This window comes from Stegostoma tigrinum, chromosome 12 (genome assembly GCF_030684315.1).
Source record: "Stegostoma tigrinum isolate sSteTig4 chromosome 12, sSteTig4.hap1, whole genome shotgun sequence".
In the NCBI taxonomy this organism is placed as follows: domain Eukaryota; kingdom Metazoa; phylum Chordata; class Chondrichthyes; order Orectolobiformes; family Stegostomatidae; genus Stegostoma; species Stegostoma tigrinum.
The window spans coordinates 1,734,741-1,758,470 of NC_081365.1; the positions used below are offsets into that span (position 1 = coordinate 1,734,741).

General features: G+C 46.5%; 1 protein-coding gene across 2 annotated transcripts in view; it reads left to right on the plus strand.

The window, feature by feature from the left end:
- The window catches only part of trappc10 (trafficking protein particle complex subunit 10), a 124,562-nt gene extending 101,187 nt beyond the window's left edge, over positions 1 to 23,375 (plus strand). The window contains exons 15-23 of one of the 2 annotated variants that reach the window (XM_059650075.1): positions 655 to 796; positions 2,472 to 2,630; positions 3,120 to 3,358; positions 3,814 to 3,914; positions 4,877 to 5,003; positions 15,262 to 15,429; positions 15,774 to 15,951; positions 18,683 to 18,877; positions 22,070 to 23,375. In XM_059650075.1, coding sequence (XP_059506058.1) covers positions 655 to 796; positions 2,472 to 2,630; positions 3,120 to 3,358; positions 3,814 to 3,914; positions 4,877 to 5,003; positions 15,262 to 15,429; positions 15,774 to 15,951; positions 18,683 to 18,877; positions 22,070 to 22,308 — 1,548 coding nt within the window. In that variant the 3' untranslated portion in view covers positions 22,309 to 23,375. The remainder of the gene's footprint in view (positions 1 to 654; positions 797 to 2,471; positions 2,631 to 3,119; positions 3,359 to 3,813; positions 3,915 to 4,876; positions 5,004 to 15,261; positions 15,430 to 15,773; positions 15,952 to 18,682; positions 18,878 to 22,069) is intronic. The other variant, XM_059650076.1, reaches the window with a different exon arrangement.
- The last annotated feature ends 355 nt before the right edge of the window (positions 23,376 to 23,730 follow it).

The following is a 23,730-nucleotide window of genomic DNA, read 5'->3' on the forward strand; positions in this document are numbered from 1 at the left end:
TGTGTGTGTGTGTGTGTGACACCCCGTACCCCAGTGTGTGTGAGAGACCCCGTACCCCAGTGTGTGTGTGTGTGAGAGAGACCCCGTACCCCAGTGTGTGTGTGTGTGTGTGTGTGTGTGTGAGAGACCCCGTACCCCAGTGTGTGTGTGTGTGAGAGACCCCGTACCCCAGTGTGTGTGTGTGTGAGACCCCGTACCCCAGTGTGTGTGTGTGTGAGAGACCCCGTACCCCAGTGTGTGAGTGTGAGTGTGTTTGTGAGAGACCCCGTACCCCAATGTGTGAGTGTGAGAGACCCCGTACCCCAGTGTGTGTGTGTGTGTGTTTGTGAGAGACCCCGTACCCTAGTGTGTGTGTGTGTGTGAGAGACCCCGTACCCCAGTGTGTGTGTGTGAGTGTGAGAGACCCCGTACCCCAGTGTGTGAGTGTGAGTGTGAGAGACCCCGTACCCCAGTGTGTGAGTGTGAGAGACCCCGTACCCCAGTGTGTGTGTGTGTGTGAGAGACCCCGTACCCCAGTGAGGGGGTGTGTGTGTGTGTGAGAGAGACCCCCCGTACCCCAATGAGATTTAGAGCCTTCAGATTGCAGTACTACATAGTTGGGAGGATGTTGCTGTGATTTGGTGTAGCCTCATTCAGTGTTATTTCTTTGTTCAGGCTAAGGAAGCTGGGATTTACACCCTGCGCCAGCTCTCTGCCTCTCTCGGGATAGTACAGTTCACTCTTCCTCACATCTATCCAATCGTTCAATACGAAGCATACTCTCAGGAACCTCAGCTCAAAGTAGAGCCAATGACCGGTGAGTTCTTTAGAATTCAATTGAAACAGGAACGTGAGTAGACTATTCATGCCATCGAGCCTACTCTGATATTCAGCTCCGTCACAACTGAGCAGCAATCTGATGATCTCTCTTGAACCTGCCCCTTGACTGATCTTCTGAAGCTCCCCTGAGGCTGAGAAACCCAAGGATTCACCAACCACAGAGTGAAGAAATTTCTTCTTGTCTCAGTCTTTATCTCGGGGTAAAGTTAGCCCCTTTCTGCCCACAGATTACAAATGCTCTATCCACTGGACATATTCCACATAATGGCACGTTGCAGCTGTACCAGACTTGAGTCAGGCCACATTTGGAGTACTGTGTGCAGTCTGCTCACCACACAGTAGGAAGGATGTGGAGGCTTTGGAGAGGATTCAGAAGAGGTTTACCGGAATGTTGCCTGGATTGGAGAGTATTAGATATAAGCAGAGGTTGGACAAACCTGCATTGCTTTTGCTAGAGTGTCAGAGGCTGAGGGTTGCCTTGATAAAAGCGTATCAAATTCTGAGAGGCATGGACAGGGTGCATTGTTAGAGTTTTTGTTTTCCTGGAGTGGAACTGTGAAGCACTGGGGACCATAGGTTTAAGGTGAGAGGGAGAAAGTTTAAAGGAGATGTGTGAAGCAAGTTTTTTTTTACACAGGCAGTATTAGGAGCCTGACACACACTGCCAGGGGAGGTGGTGGAAGCAGAAATGTTAGTTAAGTTTAAGAGGCATTTAGCCAGTCTCATGAAAAGATAGGGAATAGAAGGGTATGGCCCGTGAGCAGGTTGGTGGAATTGGTTTAGAGTGACATCATGGTCAGCACGAACGTAGTGGGCCAAAGGGCCTGTTCTATATTCTATCCACCCTATCATGCCCTGTGAGTGGCTAAAGGGAGCATACACCCAGTTTTCTCAGAGATAATGGGAATTGCAGATGCTGGAGAATCCCAGATAACGAAGTGTGGAGCTGGATGAACACAGCAGGCCAAGCAGCATCTTAGGAACACAAAAGCTGACCATCTCTGATGACGGGTCTAGGCCTGAAACGTCAGCTTTTTTGCTCCTGAGATACTGCTTGGCCTGCTGTGTTCATCCAGCTCCACACTTTGTTACCCAATTTTCTCAACCTCTTCTCATCGGACAGCCCTACTATTCCAGGAATTGATTTGATGAACCTCTGCTGGACTTGATAAGGAAACCAAAACTGTCCATCATACTCCAGGTGCAGCCACACCGGGGCGCTATACAATTGCAGCAAGACTGCTTTTCTCGACTCAAGTACCTGTGTGAAAAGGCTGTTGTATATCTTGCATTGGTCTGACTGTGACTGCTGTTCGGGGAGAAGGGTCATCGCAGGGAGAGGGGTCTCCAAGGGCAGAGCATTTTCACTCAAACAGAGGGAAGGTGTCAATATTCTCTTGAGAGAGATGTACTCCCTCCATACAGACCTTCTGATACTGCAGCATTCTTTCAATATTGCATTGTGCAGTCAACCAGAATTCTGTGCTGTCCTCTCTTGAATGAGATTTGAGCTGTCAACCATCTGACTTGTTTAAATGTATGGGCTGCATGTGAATCTGGGGTGATATGATCATCACGTGGAGTTGTGGCAATCCGCTATTGTTGAATGCCCCTGTGCTGCATAATAGTTATCTGTCTCTCTTTTTATTCAGACAGCCTCCTAGCGGGTATTTCTCAACAAGTGAAGTTCACCATTCAGACAGGGCATTACTGTGTAAAGAATGGAGATGCACTGCAGCTCAGTATCACTGACACACTGCCAATTCTGCACTCAGCCAGCAGCACTGCTACGGTCTCGACCAATACTGGGGGTGAGTGAGACACTGATCGAATCCTCAGAGAGAGAAGCTGGGAGACATTTGTCTGTCAGAGTTATACTCGGGCAATATCTAACAGACCAAACCTGTGTACTTGCTGCCCAATCAGGCTTTGAGCTGCATGTACTGTTGGTGCCAATTCCATTTGTAACAACAAGGAACAGAATATTAAATAACAACAAAGCACTTTAAGAACATGAGAGGTGGAAATAGTGAACCATGACTTTACGCCTGTCTTGGGAATGTTTGATGGGGCCCGTGTGGAGCGAGCATTATTCTGGATCAAACCCTGTACTATCCCTGTCCTGGCAGTGTTTGACAGCGACAGACAGGGAGGGCTTTACGCTGTGACAGTGTTGTATATATTTCCTGGGTGTACATGTTGTTGTGTTAACAATTTAAATGACAAGGTGGTGATCAGATTTCCGAGCTCTCATACCATGTGATAATTTGGTTTTAAAGAAACTTTTTTTTAATATGTAGACAAAGTCTCTGAGGCTCCGTTATCCATCCAATCGTCTGGAAAGATTACCAGTATATTTCTGCCACTGGCTGCCGCCTACCATCAGATAGAGTTTGAATTACGCGTCATCTGTCACCTGCCATCCACACTGCCCACCCCCCCAGACTCGGAGAGACCCAGCACCGAAACAAGGACAATTCGCAAAGGACTCGAGAAAACTAAAGTGGATGGTCCTTGTATGACCTCCATTGAACAAAAGGTCAATCAGTGGCAAAGGAGAAGAGCGGACATCACTATATGGGGGTGGGGGGTGGCTGTGTTGGGTGTGTGTGTGTGGAGCGGGGCTGTGTGTGGTGAGGGGACTCTGTATGGACATGTGTGGGGTGTCGGAGTGTATGTGTGGGGCTGGGTGGCTTTGACATGTGGTGGGGGTTGTGGGTGTGGGCCGGGCAATGGCGGGGTGGGTGTCAGTTCAGGTTTAAGTTTTGGTGTGGGTTGTTGGCTTAAAGGGGACTGTCGTTTGGTTTGGGAGGGTCGGTGGGGGTGGGTGGAGGAGAGTATTGGCTCAGCAGTGGTGTGATGTTGGTTTGTGGGGGTTTGTTAGTTTGGGGAGGGGACTGTCGGGTTCGGGAGAATGTGCTGTCTTTGGTGGTCTGTCCCTAGGTTGTGATCACGTTGATAACTGCCGGTGTGTACTCTGTTTTGGAAATGCAGATCACTGTCGACTGCCCATGGTCCATTTACTCTTCCCTGGTCTCCCTGACCTTCAACATTCCGTTCAATGCTAAGCACTCGCTTCTATCATCGGGCCGAAGGTAAAGCCCCGCCCCCCCGCCTTAATGAACCTTTCCAAAGACGGGAATGAGTATGAGTGGGGAAAGGGAGTAAAGAGATTGGGGATTAGTTGTAGTCGGAGCTAGGGCTTGTAAATTAACATGGATAGAGGACTGGCTAACTCACAGGATGCAGAGTTGGAATAAGCAGTTGGGGAACTGTTGGTAACTCGTGGAACGCCACAGGGATCAGTGCTAGGGTCACAATTATTTACAATATATAATAACAACTTGGATGAGGGAAGTAAACGAACTGTATCCAAGTTTTGGGATGACACAGAAGTAGGTGGGAAGATAAGTGGTGAGGACCGTAGAGTCTGCAGAGGGTTTATAGACTGGTGAAGCAATTAGGTAGGTAAATACTTGGTAGATGGAATATAATGTGGGGAAATGTAAGGTTATGCACTTTGGCAGGAAGAGGACAAGAGCTGAATATTATTTAAATGGAGAAAGACTACAGAAAGCTACAGAACAGAGTAATTTGAGAGTCGTCGTGCATGAATTAAAAAAGCTAGAATCCAAGAAATTGCTGGGAAAACTGGGAACAGTTGAGGAAGGGTCACTGGACCCCATACTGTGGCCAGTTTTGGGCCCCTTATCTAAGAAAAGATATACTGGAATTTGAGACAGCCCAGAGAAGTTCAGTTCACTCAGCTGGCCCCAAGTCGGGAGGGATTTTCTGATGAGGTGAAATTTCAAGGGGACTAGGTGTAGAAAGGTGGTTTCCCCTTGAGGGAGTGTCTAGGACCAGAGGACATAGCCTCAATTTAAGACAGAGATGAGGAAAATCTTTTCGTTTCAGTAGGCTGTGAATTGCTATATAATGGAACAACACAGACTCGGTACAGTCAAATTCGTGTTGCTGGATATGCTGAATGTTTGATCTGTTCCCATGGGTCTCCTCTACTCAATACATCTCCTTCTCACTCTTGTTTACTGTGTAGGAAGTATCTGCAAGTGTGTGTTCACAATCTGTCTGAAATTGGGTTCCAGTTATTTGACCCTCAGCTGGAAGAAGTCACTAAGTACTCAGACCTGACCTTAGTGTCATTGAATTGTCTCAAACAGCAGGTAAGTTTCCTACAGACTGTGTAAGAAGATTTACCCTTTTAACTGAGGTTGGAACTCTCTGGTTTCCCACTATGTTCCCCTAGATAGAAGATGCAGAATAATGTTGGCGTTTGATTTACCAAGGGACAAGTCCCATCCTCCACTGACCCCAAACAGAGCCTCTTTCCCTCAGCGTCCCAAGCCTGTAACCTCATTGTCATTTCAACACTGGAGAAGGCCATTCAGTCTACTATCCCTGCTCTGGCTAGGTTTGACCTGGAGCTGTGCCTTCCACTTCCGTTTTCTTGATCCTCTCCCACATTCCTTTCTAACCATTGTACTCCTTATCCAGTGGCCCTTGAAATGAAGCGCGGTATCTCTATTACCCTCAGGCAACAAGGCCTCTTTCAATAACTGTGTTTAAAAACATCATCAAACTCTCATCTTCATTCTTCCAGTGGTAACCTCAACCAGTATCCCAGTTGCTGATGCATTAACCGGTGATAATCATCAAACAATATCCCTAACAACAGATTCACTAACTAGTAGTATTCCTCAATGGTGTCCTCTGTTACTGATTCACTAACTAGTGACAAACCTTAATCGGTTTCCCTAGTTCCTGATTCACTTTTGATGAATGTTCATGATGTTTTTTTGTTACTGATATAAATTTGGAAATTTAGTTTCTGAAGTGTTGATTCTGGAATTTTGTCTTACTAACATTAAACAATTAATAACTTCTGTTCTCTTGCCCTGACTGTTCTGCAGACTGCTAAACTGCACTTCCTTTTACAGGCTTTTCCTTCCTGAATTACCTACTTCTATCTACATACTCGAAGCTTGTTATGTGGATTTATGTTTGGTTTGCATTTCTCTTTGTGTGTTAAGCAGGGATGGCTAAAGTTTTAGTTATTTTTGTAAGTTGTGTGCTTGGTGCACAGTTGTCTAGAATTTTATTTACATGCAATTGAATAAAATTTAGGAACAAGGTCTGAGAGAGAAAGAAATTTGGCTGTTACATATCTATGAAGGGTCTTATGACATAGAGGGACAGGTACAGGACTTCTTACAGTCATAAACTCAGACCCTTTGGTCCAGCTCATCCATGCCAACCAGGTTTGCCAGACTAATCCCATTTACCTCTATTTGGCCCATAACCCTCTAAACCTTTCCTATTCCTGCACTTGTCTAAATGTCTTTTAAATGTTGTACTGTACCAGCATCTAGAACCATCCCAGAAGCTGTGAGTATGTAGATAGAAGTGGGTAATTCAGGGAGGAATAGCTTGTTTTAAAGAAAAATTGCAGTTTAGCAGTCTGCAGAACAGTCATGGCAAGAGAACAGAAGTTATTAATGGTTTAATGTTAGTAAGACAAAATTCCAGAATCAACAGGCAGAAGAAGAAGAGTTTAAGTACTCTGTTTTGAAGTTAATAAACTGTGTTTGCAGATAAGACCATAAGACATAGGAGTGGAAGTAGGCCATCAAGTCCAATCTGCCATTTAATCATGGCTGATGGGCATTTCAACTCCACTTACCCGCACTCTCCTGGGAGCCCTCCATTCCTTGCGAGACCAAGAATGGTTTTGAGAAGGTTGATCTATAAGGTCAAGATGGTTTGAGGTTCTCTGGAGTTAAATAGACAGTTTTTTAAATAACTGTTGAAACAATTAGCCATCCAAGGTGACGATACAAATGGTTTATTCATGTGAATGTGGGGAGCCTGTCAAAGACTCCCACTGAGTTACAAATAGCTGTAATTTGTATCTACAAATCACAGTTACAAACTGCATTCTGGGTGGATGATTAACCCTATCACCTAACCTTGTCACATGTTCTAACTCCTAACTAAATGTTTAATACAGGCAGCACAATCTTAAAACAAAATATAAACTTCCTTATTCAAAACTAAATCCATGCTTCCTGAAAGCAAGGAGAATTAACATATTTTCTGAACATTATAGTCTAGGTGCCAAAATTTCTTATTAGCTCTCAGTAAATGGCATGGAATGCCCTGGTTGCTCAGAGGGTGCAAATCTGACCCCTGATTTCACAAACTTGACCTGAGAGTGACTGTGGTCACTGTCCTGGTCCTCTATAAAAGGTTTATTGATGGGTATTGACAGGGTTTTGAGTTCTGACTTGAAACATTGAGAAGATCCCACTATCTTTGGAAGTACTATGTGCTCAATTGCACCTTATGTCCATAAGACCATAAGACATAGGAGTGGAAGTAAGGCCATTCGGCCCATCAAGTCCACTCGGCCATTTAAATCATGGCTGGGCATTTCAACTCCACTTCCCTGCACTCTCCCCATCGCCCTTGATTTCCTGTGAGATCAAGAATTTGACGATCTCAGCCTTGAAGGCATCCAACGTGCCGGCCTCCACTGCACTCCGTGGCAATGAATTCCACAAGCCCACCACTCTCTGGCTGAAGAAATGTCATCTCATTTCAGTTTTAAATTTACCCCCTCTAATTTTAAGGCTGTGCCCACGGCTCTGAGTCTCCCCGCCTAACGGAAACAACTTCCTCGCATCCACCCCTTCTAAACCATACGTTATCTTGTAAGTTTCTATTAGTATGTCCTTCCTGAGGTGTGGAGCCCAAAATTGGACACAGTAATGTCAGCACATTACATGCTGACCTCCCACCCACAGCCTCCAACCTCATTGTTCCCCAACCCCGCACGGCCCGTTTCTATCTCCTTCCCAAAATCCACAAACCTGCCTGCCCTGGTCGACCCATCGTCTCAGCCTGCTCCTGCCCCACCGAACTCCATCTCCACCTATCTGGACTCCATTTTCTCCCCTTTGGTCCAGGAACTCCCCACCTACGTCCGTGACACCACCCACGCCCTCCACCTCCTCCCAGGACTTCCAATTCCCTGGCCCCCAATACCTCATATTCACCATGGACGTCCAGTCCCTATACACCTGCATTCCGCATGCAGATGGCCTCAAGGCCCTCCGCTTCTTCCTGTCCCGCAGGCCCGACCAGTCCCCCTCCACCGACACTCTCATCCGCCTAGCTGAACTCGTCCTCACCCTCAACAACTTCTCTTTTGACTCCTCCCACTTCCTACAGACTAAGGGGGTGGCCATGGGCACCCGCATGGGCCCCAGCTATGCCTGCCTCTTTGTAGGTCACGTGGAAGAGCCCCTCTTCCGCACCTACACAGGCCCCAAACCCCACCTCTTCCTCCGGTACATTGATGACTGTATCGGCGCCGCCTCTTGCTCCCCAGAGGAGCTCGAACAGTTCATCCACTTCACCAACACCTTCCACCCCAACCTTCAGTTCACCAGGGCCATCTCCAGCACATCCCTCACCTTCCTGGACCTCTGTCTCCATCTCAGGCAACCAGCTTGTAACTGATGTCCATTTCAAGCCCACCGACTCCCACAGCTACCTAGAATACACCTCCTCCCACCCACCCTCCTGCAAAAATTCCATCCCCTATTCCCAATTCCTCCGCCTCCGCCGCATCTGCTCCCACGATAAGACATTCCACTCCCGCACATCCCACCACACCCGGCACCTTCCCCTGCAACCGCAGGAAATGCTACACTTGTCCCCACACCTCCTCCCTCACCCCTATCCCAGGCCCCAAGATGACATTCCACATTAAGCAGAGGTTCACCTGCACATCTGCCAATGTGGTATACTGCATCCACTGTACCCGGTGTGGCTACCTCTACATTGGGGAAACCAAGCGGAAGCTTGGAGACTGCTTTGCAGAACACCCCCGCTCATTCGCAACAAACAACTGCACCTCCCAGTCGCAAACCATTTCCACTCCCCCTCCCATTCTCTAGATGACATGTCCATCATGGGCCTCCTGCACTGCCACAATGATGCCACCCGAAGGTTGCAGGAACAGCAACTCATATTCCGCTTGGGAACCCTGCAGCCTAATGGTATCGATGTGGACTTCACCAGTTTCAAAATCTCTCCTTCCCCAACTGCATCCCTAAACCAGCCCAGCTCTTCCCCTCCACCCACTGCATCCCAAAACCAGTCCAACCTGTCTCTGCCTCCCTAAACTGTTCTTCCTCTCACCCATCCCTTCCTCCCAAATCAAGCCGCACCCCCATCTACCTACTAACCTCATCCCACCTCCTTGACCTGTCCGTCTTCCCCAGACTGACCTATCCCCTCCCTACCTCCCCACCTATACTCTCCCCACCTATCTTCTTTACTGTCCACCTTCGGTCCACCTCCCCCTCTCTCCCTATTTATTCCAGTTCCCTCACCCCATCCCCCTCTCTGATGAAGGGTCTAGGCCCGAAACGTCAGCTTTTGTGCTCCTGAGATACTGCTTGGCCTGCTGTGTTCATCCAAATCCACATTTTATCTTGGAATTCTCCAGCATCTGCAGGTCCCATTATCCCCCCCCACATTACATGCTTGAGCCTGCTTTTCCTTCATCAAAGGGGCAAAGTTCACTCTTTGTGTCCTACGTTTCCTGCTCTCGGATATCTATGCTCTGTGGTATGTGGTAATTTTCCACAATATGGGCTATTGTGCTTTACCTGTTAGTAACCTTTCTATCCATTATAGCATTTTAATTTATTTAGCTTTATTTCTTCATTAACTCAGCAGTGGCAATCACTCACTAACGAGTCCGATTATTCACTGAGGAAATTCCGTGCCACTGCTCCTGGGCTCTGTGGGACCTTGTGTGGTGATGAGCCTGTTCCTCCAACTAAGCATTTGGCAGGTGTTTCTGGGAGGTGGAATTGGCCCTTGGCCTTGTGATCCCTGGTATTCCATTCTTTGGGTCCTTTTCTGTACTTCCTCTTGCAGCTGGGTGCTTTCGAAGAATTACGTCCTTTCGTACAGAAGCTTCCTACAAGTCAGTTTCATCTGAGCAAGGATCTCTCACATGGTGACATCCATGTTCCATTTCTAGAGGGAAGCTTTCAGGGAGTTTTTGAAACCATTCCTTTGTCCTCCTCTCATTTGAGTGCCTGCCCTGAACTGGGTGAAGATGATTTGCTTTGGAAGTTGGAACGCAGGGACCCTAAATGTGAGGCTGGCCCAACGGAGTTGGTTTCAGATGATCATGGACTCGGTACTGGTACTGTTTGCTGCCTCAAGAACCCTGATGTTAGTATGGCTGTCCTTCCAGCTGATGCAGAGAATCTGTTAACAACAAACTGGGACTTCTCCAGGGCCTTGAGGTGGTTGTCTATACAACATTCAAGTTTCTGAGCCATTTAGAAGAGTCGGAAGGATGCTGCCTTACATGGATCTCGGTATCAGCGCAGGTGTTATGGACGTTGAAGACTTTCATCCTTGGGCATCTATAGGCGACAGATTGGATATGACTTGAATCTCCACATTGATGTCAGCCTTAGATGAGAGGTATCTTACTTAGTAAGGTGAATGTTTCATATTAGTGAGGGCTTCACCGTTGATCCTGATGGAGGGCTGAACGGAAACTTGCCCTGCTACATGTGACAATAATATCTAATCTAATCTAATTTATACCCTGCACCAGTTTTAAGGAAAAGGGTGTTGGGTCTGTACATTGCTGAGGTGGCACTGAAGGACCCCTGAGTGTCGGCAGGGAGTTACAGCTGCTTAGCATTCTGGGTCCACCGTTGGTTCTTGATTTCCCGTGGTGTTCTTTGTAATTCCACCTTTACTCTATGTTGAGTTCACCTCTGTGCTTCACTGTCCTGCTGTCCATGGAGAGCTTTTCACTTGTTGTCAATGAGGTCTTAGATGAGTTGGTCATTCTTGTCAAACCAGACTTGGTGTTTTCAGATCTTGTAGCCAATGATTTCTTCACAACATGAGAGAATGGCTGCCTTCCAGTTCCCTCCACTCCATTAAAATGAAGTCTTTGGAGATTTTGATGAAGACTTTGTTGGATGGACAGTAGCCTGCTCTGCTCTTGACGTTGGTCAACACTGTGCCTTTTTCTGAACAGTTTCTTTGTCTGTAGCTGCTTCTGGTGGTGTTTGGTGGACATTGAGGAGTGAATAAGCTGGTGGTCAGTCGAACAGTCATCTGCACTGGTCACTGCTTTGGTAATGAGGACATCCTTGAGGTCTTGGATAGATGATGTTATTGGTCATATGCCAGTCCTTTGATTGTGGATGCCTCCAAGAGGAATGGACTTGTCTTTTTGGTGGAACTGCCATGACTAACTAGCATTCTGCAGTGAGCCACAAAATCCAGCTGGAGTTACAATTCCTGACTCCTGATCCAGTAGTTCCTTTCCAGAATTGGGCCTCCTTTCCAACCCTGGTGTTAAAGCCTCCAAGGAGGATAACATTTTCTTGCTTAGGGATGTTGGTGTGCAGCATGGAGGAAAAGCCTTCTTTGGACTCATGAATGACATCAAGGATTGGAGCAAGGGCACTTACCACCATTGCAGGCTGGTTCCTCATGGGTTGTGATGGAGAGTCATGAGGTGATTGTTGCTGCCAACAGAGGTGTCTGAGAGCCCGTTAACAAGCTCATTCTTGATATCGAATCCAGTTCCCTGGGTCCAAGGTTGATCTTTTGGTTTTCCTCTCCCGGAGAAGGTGTAACCACCACCTTCTTCTCTCGGCTGCCTATCGCCTGCTGTTCAAGTCTACTGCCAGGCAGTAATATCAGTGTTGGAGTTCCTGGGCAGCAAGGGCAGCTCTTTGTTCTGAGTGATAGTTTTGCTCATTGTCCATGAGAGTTTGTACATTGTGAGATTGCATTTGACTTTGGTTTTCAGACCATAAGTAGCTGAGCCGCTGGATCTGGTTCTCCAACTTGGTTAGTGATAGAACAAACTATTTTTTGGGGCACCTTTATTCGCCCCTACCCCATGTGGGCTGAGCAGAGTAGATACTGAAGAGGGCTACTCAGTCGTGATGGAAGCTGCCAAGAACAACACCTGTTCCAGTTCCAAGAGGGGAGCTGCTAAGCCAATCTCCACTGCCGACCAGGAGCTAGAGACTCCCAGATCTCTCAATGCTATCCCCATCACCTCTCTCCAATCACCGCAGGTCTGTGTTATGTTTATGTGAGGGCTCAGCCTCTCTAGACCCCTGTGTGGAATATTTTTTAATATAGAGTTGCTGTTGCACATCAGCAGACACCTGGTTCTTGAAGGAAGCTTGATCCTGTTCTAATGGCAAGGCAACTTGATGGCAGTGATCTCCCACTGCTGCAGCCTTGATGTCACACCAGTATCTTCAATCTCCTCATGGCATTGCCTCAGAATCAACAGAATACACAGACCGCTCCACCACATCAAGATGGCGATTTACAGAGAGCCATCATTCCCCAAAGAAATAATACGGTGTGCATGTTTCTGGATAGAAACTGGGCCCAGCTGTGCCAACAGAAAACCGAACTGGTCAGTGAATATAGTTAAAAGGTTGGAAGTTCATTTCTGATATTTATAATTAGTTCATTTCAGATAGTTTGTTTTTTTTTCCCACCCTTGTGTCTGTAGGGTTGATGTTCTTTCGCTAAAGGGACATTAGTAGCCTCATGTGAGTATGTTCAGTGACTGAGCACCATGATTACCATATTGTAACTATTGATTTGCTCCAGGCTGTATCCTCTCCAGTATCGCCATCAGCTGAGATCATTAACACAGAGTAGTGATCAGTCACTAGTTACTGATTCACTGACCGTGATGGTCGCTAGTTACAGGCTCACAAACCAGTGATGGATCTCTAGTTGTGATCAGAGATAACGGGAACTGCAGATGCTGGAGAATCCAGGATAACAAAGTGTGAGCCTGGATGAACACAGCAGGCCCAGCAGCATCTCAGGAGCACAAAAGCTGACGTTTTGGGCCTAGACCCTTCATCTGAAACATCAGCTTTTGTGCTCCTGAGATGCTGCTGGGCCTGCTGTGTTCATTCAGCCCCACACCTTGTTTTCATGGATCTCTAGTTACTGATTCACTATCAGCGAATCGTTGGTAGTTCGTGATTACCTGGCCATGTTACTCAGTCCCTGTGTCTAATGCGCTGAGCCCTTCTCACATTCTCACTGCTCTGATACAGTGCATTCTGAGAGAGGCTGGACGGGTGGGTTGAATCCACTTGAGCCCAGCCTGGTGATCACTGAGGGCCCTGGACGCTGAAGGTTCTGCAGCAGCATGTCTAGTGGAGGGGGACAATGATCCTCCACCAGGCCAGTTCATTACTCAATGACGCGGTTAGGGATGGGGCAAGGTTACGGTAGGAATGTAGAATAATACAGCTGTGTATCACAGAAACAGACCCTTTGGCCGAACTTGCCCATGCCGTCCAACTTTCCGTAATTAATCTAGTCCCATGTGCCAGCATTTGGCCCATATCCCTCTGAACCCTTCCTATTCATATACCCATCTGGAAGCCTTTTAAATGTTGTAATTGTACCAGCCTCCATGCGCACTACCCTCTGCATGAACAAGTTGCCCTTTTAATCTTTTAATCCCTTTTAAGTCTTTCCCCTCTCATCCTTAAAGCAATGCCCCTCTAGTTTTGGACTCACCCACCCTGGGGATAAGACCTTGGTTATTCACTCTGTCCATGCTCCTCATGATCCTATAAACCTCACTAAGATCACCCCTCAGCCTCCGCCACTCCAGGGAAAATAGCCCCCGTATATTCAGCCTTTCCCTAGAACTCAAACCCTCCAACCCTGGCAATATCCTTGTCAATCTTTTCTGAACCTTTTCTAGTTTCACAACATCCTTCTTGTAGCAGGGAGACCACAACTTGCTGCAGTATTTGAAAAGTGCCCTAACCAATGTCCTGTACGGCTGCAACATGACCTCCCAACTCCTGTACTCGAGGCACTGACCAAAAGAGGTAGGCATCCCGAATACTATCTTCACTGCCCTGCCTACCTGGGACTCCACTTTCAAGGAACTATGAACCTGCACGGCAAGGTCTCTGTTCAGCAACACTCCCAGGATCTTACCATTAAGTGTATAAGTTCTGCCCTGATTTGCCTTTCCAAAATGCAGCATCATGTAGGAGTAGGCCATTCAGCCCATTGTGCCTATTCTGTCATTTAATGTGACACTGGCTGATTGCTTTTTACCCCCACTCCCCATTTCCTAGCCAAGAGTTTGAATAAAAATTTCCATGTCCAGATCTTTGGTATCAGTGCTATTGAGGAGGATGGCCCTATTTTACCAGGAGATTTGAGCAATGATTAAATTAAACTGTGCCCAGCTCTGGGGGAGTCAGTACCGAGAGGCTAGTTTCACTCCCTGCAGCGTCTTAAACATGGGCTCCCAGACTAGGAAGAAGCAGCTGGCCATTCCACAGTGATGGTGAGGAGCTGTTTCTTCTCTCTGGATGTTGAGATTTTGTGATTTTTCTCTGTTCCAGAGAAATGCTGAGGTGGTGACTATATTCCAAGCTGAGACCAATAGATTTCTGAGCTCTGAGTGAAAGGAGGGAGATGAACTGAGCTTCTGTTCTGAAGGATCACACAGAGAACCGAGTGACATTTGAGTTGCTACCTTGTTATGTCCCTGTCACTGCATGAGTCTTCTGCTCTGGATACTCGTGGGCCCAGGACTTTACCTCCTTTCAGGCCCATCCTGTGGCATGAATAAGGTGCTGAGCTGTGTGTGGGGAGAGACTGGTGAATCTTTCAGCTTCCCCCAGTGCCCTCTGTGGTCACAGAGCAAATTCAAGACAGAATTCTATCAGGTTCTGGAAACTAATGATATCAGGGGAAATAGAGAAAATGTGGGAAGGGGCAGCTGTAATCTCACTGAATGGAGCAGCAGTCTCGAGGGGCTGAATGGCCTACTCTAGCTCCTGTTTCTTTGATTTTTTTTTGTTAATGTTGGCAAAGAAAATCCTGTGGATGTTGGAGATCTGAAGCAAACAAAGAGAATGTTGGAGAAACTCAGCAAGTCTGCAGCATCTGTGGATAGAGGAACAGAGTTAATGCTTCGCGTCTAGTGACTCTTCTTCAGAACCATGGATGCTCTGAGTTTCTGAGTTTCATCATCACTTTCAGTTTTAATTCTGAATGTTGGCCTTCTCTGGTGTTGGATGTAGAAGGTATAGGAGCAGAATTAGGCCATTTGTCACATCGCGTCTGCTCTGTCACTTGGTTGTGACTGATATGTTTCTCAAACCCATTCTCCTGCCTTTTCCCCATAACCCTTGATCCCCTTACTGGTCAAGAACCTCTCTATCTCTGTCTTTAATGAACTCAGTGACTTGGCCTCCACAGCCCTCCGAGGCAATAAGTTCCTCAGATGCACCACCCTCTGGCTGAAGAACCGTGATCAACATCTGCTCTGTTTTATTGTATCAGCACATTTACAGCAAACAGGCCATGTTCTTCCTGTGGGAGTTAAAGTGGAGCCAGGATCTGGGAGCCTCTCTTCACTGCCAATTCAGTGTGGCCTTCACACCGCTAACAGGCCAGGAACCGGGCTTGATTAAACCGTTCACCTACGAGCTTAAACTGGACAATTTCTGTGTAAGTCTTTGAACCAAATCACAAAATCCGGGACTTCACGAGATTGTGGGTAAGGGATGAGCCTGGGTTGTAAATCACTGCACATTGAGGAACTGTACAGACCAAGATGAGTATTGTTTAATGAAAGTCTAGACAATCGGAGATTTTCCCAATATTCCCTTTGATTCGAAGGTTTCCTTAGCTCTGATTGCAGGGGATGGAGGTGAAATGTTAATCTATGTCAGTAGCCCCCAGTCCTAGTCTGTGGACACAAGAAACAAACCACCTCCCACTATGATCCTGTTCTGTGCTGTAACACCCTGAGCCTCCACTGTGCCGTAACCACGCTCTCTCCTTCTGCTTAGACATTGTATGATGTTAAAGCTGAAATCTTCCCACCTCTGGGAGCTGAGATGTGTAAAACAGGAACCCTGTGCAACCTGGAAGTGTCGATTATGCGTCTGTCTGACCTCACCGAGGTGGATAAGGATGAATCTTTGGTGGACTGTGATGGGTATTGTACCACCAAGCTGATGTATGAAGGTAAGGTGTTTCCATAAGACCATAAGACATAGGAGTGGAAGTAAGGTATTCAGCCTATCAAGTTCACTCTGCCATTTAAATCATGGCTGATGGGCATTTCAACTCCACTTCCCTGTACTCTTCCCCGTAGCCCTTGATTCCTTCTGAGATCAAGAATTTGTCGATCTCTGCCTTGAAGGCATCCAACGTCCCGGCCTCCACTGCACTCCATGGCAATGAATTCCACAAGTGTATATGGATTTCAGCAAGGTGTTCGATAAGGTTCCCCACAGTAGGCTATTGTACAAAATGCGGAGGAATGGAATTGTGGGAGATATAGCAGTTTGGATCGGAAATTGGCTAGCTGTAAGAAGACAGAGGGTGGTGGTTGATGGGAAATGTTCATCCTGGAGACCAGTTACTAGTGGTGTACCGCAAGGGTTGGTGTTGGGTCCACTGCTGTTTGTCATTTTTATAAATGACCTGGATGAGGGCGTAGAAGGATGGGTTAGTAAATTTGTTGACAACACTAAGGTCGGTGGAGTTGTGGATAGTGACGAAGGATGCTGTAGGTTACAGAGACATAGATAAGCTGCAGAGCTGGGCTGAGAGGTGACAAATGGAGTTTAATGTAGACAAGTGTGAGGTGATGCACTTTGGTAGGAGTAACCAGAAGGCAAAGTACAGGGCTAATGGTAAGATTCTTAGCAGTGTAGATGAGCAGAGAGATCTCGGTGTCCATGTACATAGATCCTTGAAAGTTGCCACCCAGGTTGACAGGGCTGTTCAGAAGGCATACAGTGTTTTAGCTTTTATTAATAGAGAGATCGAGCTCATGAACCAAGAGGTTATGGTGAAGCTGTACAAAACTCTGGTGCAGCCGCACTTGGAGTATTGAGTACAGTTCTGGTCACTGCATTATAAGAAGGATGTGGAAGCTTTGGAAAGGGTGCAGAGGATATTTACTAGGATGTTGCCTGGTATGGAGGGAAGGTCTTACGAGGAAAGGCTGAGGGACTTGAGGCTGTTTTCATTGGAGAGAAGAAGGTTGAGAGGTGACTTAATTGAAACATAAAATAATCGGAGGGTTAGATAGGGTGGATAGGGAGAGCCTTTTTCCTAGGATGGCGATGGCGAGCACAAGGCGACATAGCTTTAAATTGAGGGGTGAAAGATATAGGACAGATGTCAGAGGTAGTTTCTTTACTCAGAGTAGTAACGGAGTGGAACGCTTTGCCTGCAACTGTAGTAGATTTGCCAACTTTAGGTACATTTTGTCGTCTTTGGATAAGCATATGGACGTACATGGAATAGTGTAGGTTAGATGGGCTTGAGATTGGTATGACAGGTCGGCACAACATCGAGGGCCGAAGGGCCTGTACTGTGCTGTAATGTTTTATGTTCTTAAGCCCACCACTCTCTGGCTGAAGAAGTGTCGTCTCATTTCAGTTTTAAATTTACCCCCTCTAATTTTCAGGCTGTGCCCACGGGTCCTAGTCTCCCCACCTAACGGAAACAACTTCCTTGCGTCCACCCCTTCTAAACGTTACATTATCTTGTAAGTTTCTATTAGATCTCCCCTCAACCTTGTAAACTCTAATGAGTACAATCCCAGGATCCTTAGCCGTTCATCATATGTTAAACCTACCATTCCTGGGATCATCTGTGTGAATCTCCACTGGACACGCTCCAGGGCTAGTATGTCCTTCCTGAAGTGTGGGGCCCAAAACTGGACACAGTATTCTAATTGGGGCCAACTAGAGCTTTATAAAGCCTCAGAAGCACATCACTGCTTTTATATTCCAACCCTCTTGAGATAAACGACAACATTACATTCGCTTTCTTAATTACGGACTCTACCTGCAAGTTAACCTTTAGAGAATCCTGGACCAACACTCCCAGATCCCTTTGCACTTCTGATTTGCGAATTTTCTCACCGTTTAGAAAATAGTCCACACCTGTATTCTTTTTTCCAAAGTGCAAAACCTCACATTTGCTCACATTGAATTTCATCAGTCATTTCCTGGACCACTCTCCTAAACTGTCTTAACCTTTCTGCAGCCTCTCCACCTCTTCAGTACTACCTGCCTGTCCACCTATCTTCATATCATCGGCAAACTTCGCCAGAATGCCCCCAGTCCCTTCATCCAGATTATTAATGTACAAGGTGAACAGCTGTGGCCCCAACACTGAACCCTGCGGGACACCACTTGTCATCACCATCCAGCCGTGTTGACTCTCTGTCTCTGCATTTTCAATTGTCTCTTCTTTGAACCTATAAGCTACTGTATTTGAAATAAAATAAACCCCATCTGGCAGTTGCTGTCAGTCTACTCCGAGGGGGCTCAACATTTAACACTACTTCCAAATTCAACAGGAGCTGATTTGGCTCTCTCACCTCTAGAGAGTGTAGAGAGAACTTTACTCTGTATCTAACTCTGTGTTATCTCTGTCCTAGGAGTGTTTGATGGGGGACAGTGCAGTGGGTGCTTTACTCTGTCTCTAACCCTGTTCTGTCGCTGTCCTGGAAGTGTTTGATTTGACGGGAACAGTGTAAAGGGAGCTTTACTCTGTGTCGATCTGCGTGCTGGCCCTGTCCTGGGACAATAAAGGGAGCTTTCCAGGGAGTTTACAGCAGAAATATTGTTATGAAATGATTTGGGCTTTGTCAACATGACTTATGGTGGCCAAATGCCATGGTGTTGATTATTCCAGCTGATTAGAACTTTAAAATGCCTATTTTCCTTTGCAGTTGTCGACAACAGCAGTAACTGGGCAGTGTGTGGTAAGAGCTCGGGAGTAATTTCCATGCCAGTGGCAGCTCGTGCCACTCACAAAGTGCACATGGAAGTGATGCCTCTGTTTGCTGGATTCCTCCCATTTCCTGATATCAACCTCTTCAAGTACCTTCCATTCCAGGCCAGCCAGTCTGGACAAATGGAGACAGGTATGAGACTGAGGAAGTCGAGCTTTTCATGCTGGAGGCCATGAGAGAGGGGCCTTGCTCTTTCACAGTTTCTGACCTCGGGAGCATTGGTGAGGGAGAGTGTGTGTGTGTGTGTGTGTGTGTGTGTGAGAGAGAGAGAGAGAGAGAGAGATATGTTGTACAGTGTTCAGTCCTGTGCCAGATTTATGTGTGTGGCCATTTACAATCTGGGTCAGAAGGTGTGCAAACCAGATCATCCAACTGGCAACAAAGTAGGAGAGTTACAAGCTGCTGCGGAGACACTGATAGGACAGTGAGATGGTAAAGGTTGTTAGAATTTATTCAGTCTGATGTGGTACCACTTTATTCAAAAGTGTCCTTTTCATGGAGGGATGGCTGGATAATGTGGAAGAGCAAAGATATTTAGGCATTCAAAATGGTGAGATTTAAAAACTGCAGTCAACTGGAAGATCTGATGTGGAGGTGCCAGTGTTGGACTGGGGTGGACAAGGTCAGAAATCACATGACACCAGGATACAGTCCAACAGGTTTATTTGAAATCACAAGCTTTTGCAGCACTGCCCCTTTGTAAGGTGAAGTGCAGAGACGGACGCAGGGACAGATTTATAGCAGAGAGATCAAAAGATCATACGAACGTTGTGAGTGGAGTATCGACAGTTTGAATAGTAAGTCTGTGCAGGTGATCAGAAGTGCGTCAACCGCTGAACAGCAAGTGAAGGGATGAGCTATAATCCACTTTATTCTGCCTCAATCTTTTGATCTCTCTGCTGTAAATTCTGTGCCTGTGTGCCTCTTTTGTACTTCACCCAATGAAGGGGCAGTGCTTAGAAAGCTTGTGATTTCAAATAAACCTGTTGGACTATAACCTGGTGTCGCCTGACTTCAAACCAAGCAGAACACTCGACGTTACAGCAAGAGGTTAAGAATGGGAAAGGCAAAGTGGAATGTTGAATCCCTGTGAAATCTCAGGAGTAGCATAGCACAGGAACAGGATGGCGCGATCAGTCTGAGTGGCCTTCACATCAACAGAGGCACTTGTGGTTTTGAAATTCACCTGAGGCCAGCACAGAATCAGATTTACGAACACTGAAATAAAAGCAGAAAATGCTGGGCATAAAGGATCGAGGAAGTCTTGTTAGAATTTTATAAAACGTTGCTTCGGCCACAGGGGGAATACCGTGTGCAGTTCTGATTGCCACGCTATTGGAAGGATGTTTTTACACTGGAGAGTGTGCAGAGGAGATTCAGCAGGATGTTGCCTGCGATGGAAAATCTCAGTTATGAGGATCGACTGGATAGGCTAGATTTATCTTCCTTGGAGCAGAGGCAGCTGAAGGGGAAATGGAGGTGTACAAAATTATGAGAGGCATACACAGGGTTCATCGAGAATCTTTGTATCTAAAACCAGAGGGCGTAACTTTAAAACTGATTGGTAAGTGGTTAAGAGGAAAATTTTTTCACCTACAGGGTATTAGAAATCTGGAGCGTACTGCCTGAGAAGGTGGTGGGGACGGGTACCATCACAACATTAAGTAGCATGTGGATGGGCACTTAAAATGTCAGGGCTACGAAGGCCCCCACCAAGTAAGTGGGATTAGTGTAGATTGGCGTTTGTTGGTCAGTACAGATATGGTGGGCCAAAGGGCCTGTTTCTATGCTGTATGGCTCTACAACCACTCAACGCATCTGACAATGTCAGTAAAATAGGAGAAGAGTTAATATTTCAGTTTGACCTTTATAACACTGGGGCACAGTACCGGTGGGGACTGGTCTGTCACTGTATAACACTGGGGTACAGATGTTTTTAATCATGAGGGACATAGATCAGATAAATGCATTTAGTCTTTTTCCCAGGGATGGGGAATTGAAAACTAGAAGGTGCAGGTTGAAGGTGAGAGGGAAAAGGTTTAGGAAGAACCTAAGGGGTAACTTCTTCACACACAGAGTGGTGCGTATGTGGAAAGGGCTGATGGAGAAAGTGATTGAAGCAGGTACAATAGCGATATTTTAATAAAACCATTTGGATAGGTAGAGAGATGGGAAGAGTTTAGAAGGATATGGTCCAAATTCGGACAATGGGAAGTAGCTGAGTGGGCACCATGGTTAGTATGGACCAGTTTGCGCTGAAGGGCCTGTTTCTATGCCATTTTACTCTCTGACTCTATGTCTCCAAATGTCTTCATTAAAAAAAAACCAACACTAAGGTCGGTGGAGCTGTGGATAGTGACGAAGGATGCTGTAAGTTACAGAGAGACATAGATAAGCTGCAGAGCTGGGCTGAGAGGTGGCAAATGGAGTTTAATGCAGACAAGTGTGAGGTGATGCACTTTGGTAGGAGTAACCGGAAGGCAAAGTACAGGGCTAATGGTAAGATTCTTGGTAGTGTAGATGAGCAGAGAGATCTCGGTGTCCATGTACACAGATCCTTGAAAGTTGCCACCCAGATTGACAGGGCTGTTAAGAAGGCGTATACAGTGTTTTAGCTTTTATTAACAGAGGAATCGGGTTCCGGAACCAAGAGGTTATGGTGAAGCTGTACAAAACTCTGGTGCGGCCGCACTTAGAGTATTGCGCACAGTTCTGGTCACCGCATTATAAGAAGAATGTGGAAGCTTTGGAAAGGGTGCAGAGGAGATTTACTAGGATGTTGCCTGGTATGGAGGAAAGGCCTTACGAGGAAAGGCTGAGGGACTTGAGGCTGATCTCATTAGAGAGAAGAAGGTTGAGAGGTGACTTAATTGAAACATAAAACAATCAGAGTGTTAGATAGGGTGGATAGGGAGAGCCTTTTTCCTAGGATGGTGACGGCGAGCACGAGGGGGCATAGCTTTAAATTGTGGGGTGAAAGATATAGGACAGATGTCAGAGGTAGTTTCTTTACTCAGAGAGTAGTAAGGGAATGGAACGCTTTGCCTGCAACGGTAGTAGATTTGCCAACTTTAGGTACATTTAAGTCGCCATTGGATAAGCATATGGACGTACATGGAATAGTGTAGGTTAGATGGGCTTCAGATCGGTATGACAGGTCGGCACAGCATCGAGGGCCGAAGGGCCTGTACTGTGCTGTAATGTTCTATGTCTGTCCCTGTATAACATTGGGGTACAGTACCGGTGGTATAGCTGGTATCTGGGCTGCTGGTCATCTGAGCTGGGTGTGTTCCTGTTTTAATATGCTGTCTCTATGGCTTTCAGATAATTGGATGGAGAACGACACCTTGTCTGTGGACAGAAACCTCGATGAGCAGGTGGAGAGCAGTAGTATGAGGAGCCGCGGTAGCAGCCATTCATCCAGCAGCAATGAGCACCGGGGTATCCCAATGCCACGCTTGTTACCATTCTCCAGTGGCCAGGTCTTCAACACCAGCTCCAACATGCAGATCCTTGTCATCCCCAGCCAGGACGACCACATGTTGGAGGTTAATGTGACGTGACTGGGCTCTGTGTTTTGCCAGCAGTCTGTCACGTGAGATGATGGGACGCTGTCATGTGATGTTGTGTAATGTAATGTGACGTGCTGATTTATCTCTGCGGTTCACTGTACCATTACAGGACAGCAGTGTGTCACATGACAGTGCCCTAACATAGCATGACAAGAGCTGTCTCTCTCTTGTAAATTTTTCTGTACAGTCGGCTCTGTGGGGAGTGGTGTTGTAATTATGTTCTGTCTTTGTGTCAGTTATGCCAAAACATTCGTGACTTTCTTTTAAATGAGGAAGAAATGATGTGATTTGGTATAAACGTCACTCTATGCGAGCTATTGAGCCCCTCAGATAGCCCAATGAAACCCACTTAGTCCCTGGGCACCAACTGCCCACTCCCATCCTGACATCCTGGGAACAGGAGCAATTCTGTGCCAGCTCCATTAGATTCCAACTTCTACTTTCCCATTTTTCTAGTGAGCGAGGCTGTATCGGAGACCAGGGCAGTGCAGACTGACACATCCAGTCTGTGAGCAGTGCACTGAGTGGCCTCTGACACTATTGTTCTCACAGCTGACCAAACCTCTGTGTGATCGTTCCTCTTCCCATTCCCTCTTGATGGCTTTCAATTGAAACGATTTCCAGTTCAATCTGTGGTCTAATTGAATACTACTTTATTTATTTTCGTATTCCTTAATTTTTAATCCAGGTTTAATTATATAAATATATGTGTATAGAGAGAGAGAGTAATATAAACTTTCAGAGCTTATGTTGTGAGTGGGTTCTGGGGCTGCTCAAATGAGCTGAGGCTGGAATGTCTCAACGAGAGCTCATTTACCTGTGACATCCTCAACTGCTCAATGTATGGGGCAATTTGACAGCAGCTGGGGACTTTTGTAAATAACTGGGAATTCGGTCAAGGGCTCAGTCAACACCTTGGGGTATCAGTATTTGCACCCAATAAAGAGATAATCTCTCAGCTTGGTATCCCTGTCAGTTCAGCCTTGCTTTACTTGTGCTGAGGGCAGGGAAGATGTGGATGTGAATTGTGAACGTTATATAAACATCAGCATCCTTGACATTTTTGTCTCCAGTAACTGACTTGTTTTGTTATATATCCTCTGACTTGGTGACTCTGAGAGAGAAAGTGAAATTTTCTCCTTTTCAGTTGTTCCGTCATGTTGGCAATGTTGGAGCAAAAGGGGTAAATGAAGAACAATACAACACCACAACACGTCCTTCAGCCCAACAAGACTGTGCTGCCACAACACGCCTTTCGAAACTAAAAATGTTTCACCTCTACACATAAAGGTCTGAAACCCTCTATTCCCTGCCTGTTCATATATCTGTGTAAAATATTTGCTTCTCACAACCCCCTTAAACTTTTCCCGTTTTACCTTTAAAGCTGCACTCCCACCCCCGTAATTGACAATT